Raw genomic sequence first — 4137 nt, forward strand, 5'->3', positions numbered from 1 at the left:
CGATCGTCAACAAACTAAGAAAACAGAATGCCACAATATTGTTGTGTACCTTTATGTAGTGGGTCAGGGGGGCATCGATTTCCGAAAAACGAATCGCTTTGTATGAAATGGCGTGTCGCTGTAAAGAGGATGGAGGAGAAAGGCAGAAAGTTATGGAAACCCAGTCCCGAAGATGTTGTCTGCAGGTTGCATTTCCGGGACATCGACTATAAAGAGACACTGTTAGGTTAGTATAGAACTGTGTCATGTCATTTTCTCCCGTTGGAGTGGAATAGTAGACAACCATGTGTAGGAGTTTTGAGAATAGATTTAAATTACGTGTAAAGAACAGTTCACCAAAATAAATGTTTTTTGCAAACGTTACACATCAGAATTAATCAACTTTTGTTTTAAGTGGTATCGACTGAATGTTTAAATGTCCACTGACATCTGTTGAAAAAATCGTAAATATAAGGTTTTAAAAAACTTTTACCAAAATGTTGCACATCATATTTGCCATAATTATTTTCCAGAGAGCAAATAAAAATTTGACTACAGGGGACATACAATAACTACTCATAAAAATATGTTGATGTCAAAGATTTGTAAAAATCATGTACAACCACTGATCAATCAATCTGTATTTTAAGAAGTTTTTCAAAACAATACATTTTTTCATAATCTTTTTATTAAGTTATATTGCTATAACATAATTTTGAAATAATGCAATAGACTGGTTAATATTAACTGACTCACTACCAAAGGACCGGTTACCAATAGTCCTTCCTGAAATATACTAGTCTCTGACTAGAGGGCTGGTGTATAAAGTGCCATACTCTGTGTAATTTAAGAAGTGCTGAACAATGACAGTGGCATTTATAAGGAATGGGATGGTAATTATGGCAAATATGGTAATATTGTATGAAAACTTTTTTTCCATTTTTTTTTGTCTCCCGATACAAACAGTCTTAGTTATTTTTGTTTCCTTTTGAGAATTAATAAACATGTTGACCTTTTGCTGGATTCATTTAGCATGATTACATGTAACTTTGGCTAAAACATTGTGAAAACCTAAATTTCCATTCCAAAATTTGATAAGAAATGAAAAAACTAAGATTCTGTATCAATTGTTATTTATTGCACATATCAACTATGAACATTTCACTCATTATATACAAATTGTCTTAATTAAAAAAAAATGAAAATTTGTCAATATCATATATTACATGTATATTTACAATATATGTATATACATATTCAGGACTGTTCAAAAGCTTATAAAATGACAATACAGTATATCACATTAATTTCAGTGCAAAAACAATTATAAAATTGAAAATACCAGTATACATGTGTTCAAAGGGACACAATATCTAGAAGTCTTGACAGCTGTAAATTTCTAAGTGAGAAGTTCACAGAGTTAAGAAAACTGTATTTGAAATTGTATTTTTTCGTGTTGCTTTGTGGTTTTTCTCAAATTTTTCTTCAGGTGTTGATTGGACGATGTTGAATCATCCCATGCAATTTGACATCTTCACATAGGACAATGGCTGGATGCTGATGCACACGTGATTTCCTGATTGGTTTGATGTAGTTAGTTGTTCAAATATAGAATGGCTTGTCATTGGTTTTACAATTTGATTTTGACATATATACCAAGTAATTTAGAATAGGATTAAAATTAAAATTAAAATTAAAATCCAAGATTGCATTTATAATTGTAATTACATGTACTAGGTAACGTGTTGTACACCATCTTATGATTAAATTACATCCATTTAACATTTATGATTGTAATTTCGATTTTAGATAGCAGAATCTTCAGTATAAAGGAATGCTGATGAAAAAAACACATTTTAGTTTCGATTAGGTATAAATTTACGAACAGTAGAACTTCATTGACATCACAATCTGTTACATGGCAGTTGAGTTCCCAATTATATATTTTGCACCAAATATTGCGCACATTCTCATGTCAAGAAACATGATTTCAGGTGAACGTGGCAGACTTAAAGAAAATGTAGTGCCGTCCATCTTCCAGTGGACACAGACCCCTAGCCCCAGAAGAAAAAGAGAGCCAAAACAACCAGATGATGCTACACAGGGCACCATACTTGAAGCCTACAATGGACAGCTAGGATCTGAGGTCACTGTGTCAACACACCATGAGTCGGCTGAACTGGTACCAGAACCAGAAGATTTGGAACCTCAAGCGGAGGGAACACAGTGTACAATCTTGGGGAGATGTACAATAGACAACTTCAGGGATAACCCCAAAGCTATCAATTATTACACTGGATTCACTGATTTCAACCACTTTATGTTCTTTTTCAACTGTTTAGGGCCAGCAGCAACTGATCTCATTCATCAGTTCACTTCCTTATCACCTCATGACCAATTCTTTTTGACAATGATGAAGCTTAGGCAGGCAAAGGAAGACTTTGAGCTAAGCATGATGTTTGAAATCAGTGAATCCAGTGTATCAAAAATCATTGTTACGTGGATTAACTTTATGTACTTTCAGTTGAAAGAATTATTTATTTGGCCCTCCCGTAGTACTGTTTCTGACCATATGCCGCAAGACTTTGGTAAGAAATTCAAAAACACACGAGTCATTTTAGATGCTACCTAGGTCCCGATTCACAAGCCATCCAATGTCAATGCACAAATAAAGCTGCACCTGGTCCAGTTATAAGCACAAAAATACTGTAAAAACTATGATTGGTTGTACGCCTAGGGGTGCAGTTTCTTATGTAAGTCCAGCTTATGGCGGATCAACAAGTGATCGTCATTTAATGGAAAACTCTGAACTACTGGATCCGAAACGTGACATGTTTGATAAGGGAGATAGTATTATGGCTGATACGCGTGGGTAAGTTTGGAAAACTGCCAAATCCAAACTAATGTGTAATATAACAAATCTCTCCCTCGGAACCATATTGACCTAAATACAAAAGGACATAATCTGTAGCTTCTAAATTGCTTCTTTTCATTATATCTTGATTACAAGTGCATATCCATGTCTTCCATTGTCCACTTCAAACTCTTGACCGCTCCACTGGCCATTGTGATGGTCATCGATCATGTAAATATAGCCTCGTTCATTTCAGGGGGTTTAGTTTACCCCAGTTCATACATGTCCATCTAATGCTCTGACCACTGACCCTTCCAATCTGTAGCCTGCGTTTAAGGTCCTGCCAACGCGTGTTTCGTCAATCGTGCTTGCTCTCCTGCTGGGGTAACTGACCGCCTTCTGTTAATACCGTCGAATCATATGTTCAAGGCCACGAGGTCAATTTAATGTGATAATTAATTAACTTTCTAAAGTTGTCCACAAAGATTCCGAGGACTTATTGATAGACTGTTGAATATTGAAATAAAAAGTCAATTTTGGAACGTTGATTAATGAAGATAGGGGTGGGCGAAAGAATCAATCTAACTAATTAACAGAATGATACCATTCTGAATGATTGTTTTGATAAAATAAAAAGAACGAGTATGTAAATTTAGCATGAACGGAGAAAATAGAGGTCATTGGGTCACAACGCCATTGTTTTTGTTTGACCCTAAAGCTGGACAACCCATGATTTACAAATGTTTAGTTTAGTTTAGTCTCTTAATAATAAAATATGGACTTTATTTGTTAAGGCATGTGAATCGTATTGCATCATTATCCTAACTTAAATGGGTTTTTATTGTATTGTTGAGTAACTCAATTTACTGATCATTGTTAACAGAATGATGTCAAGAGATTTAGAATCTTTGATTTAAAATTTGGGGGGATAATCAGACGCCAACAGTAGTACCTTGAAAAACAACAAGTAATCATCAATGCTGTATGTGAAGTTAAATTGTGAACGCAAATTTTCTATGTGAATTCGGCGGCGTAAGAATACACAAACGACAGGTTAGACGACAAGAAACAGTGTTCAGTTAGACCCCACTGAAAGACAGACACGTGTGACAATATTCCTCAACAAAACTCTACAAAACAGCTGTCGACAACTAAAAGTAAATGCGCTATTGATTCATAATTACATTGATTTCCATTTCATTTAACGGTTCTTTAATCATTGTCGTAGGAATCATTTTATATAAAAGTTAGGAGAAAATTGTACATTGTGTTCCTATGATGTGAACATAAACCAAAATGTCCCG

The 4137-nt window shown here is 34.8% G+C and overlaps 1 protein-coding gene across 1 annotated transcript; it reads left to right on the forward strand.

The window, feature by feature from the left end:
- The first annotated feature begins 1963 nt into the window (after positions 1 to 1963).
- On the forward strand, positions 1964 to 2611 carry LOC110451268. Its single transcript, XM_021499187.1, has one exon. It carries the CDS (start codon positions 1964 to 1966, stop codon positions 2609 to 2611), a length of 648 nt encoding a protein of 215 aa, XP_021354862.1.
- Positions 2612 to 4137: the final 1526 nt, after the last annotated feature.

Source organism: Mizuhopecten yessoensis, unplaced genomic scaffold, assembly GCF_002113885.1.
Source record: "Mizuhopecten yessoensis strain PY_sf001 unplaced genomic scaffold, ASM211388v2 scaffold5895, whole genome shotgun sequence".
In the NCBI taxonomy this organism is placed as follows: Eukaryota; Metazoa; Mollusca; class Bivalvia; order Pectinida; family Pectinidae; genus Mizuhopecten; species Mizuhopecten yessoensis.

Bases quoted from the DNA above. Each gene is read 5' to 3' on its own strand.
- LOC110451268 (XM_021499187.1), top strand. From the start codon at position 1,964: ATGATTTCAGGTGAACGTGGCAGACTTAAAGAAAATGTAGTGCCGTCC.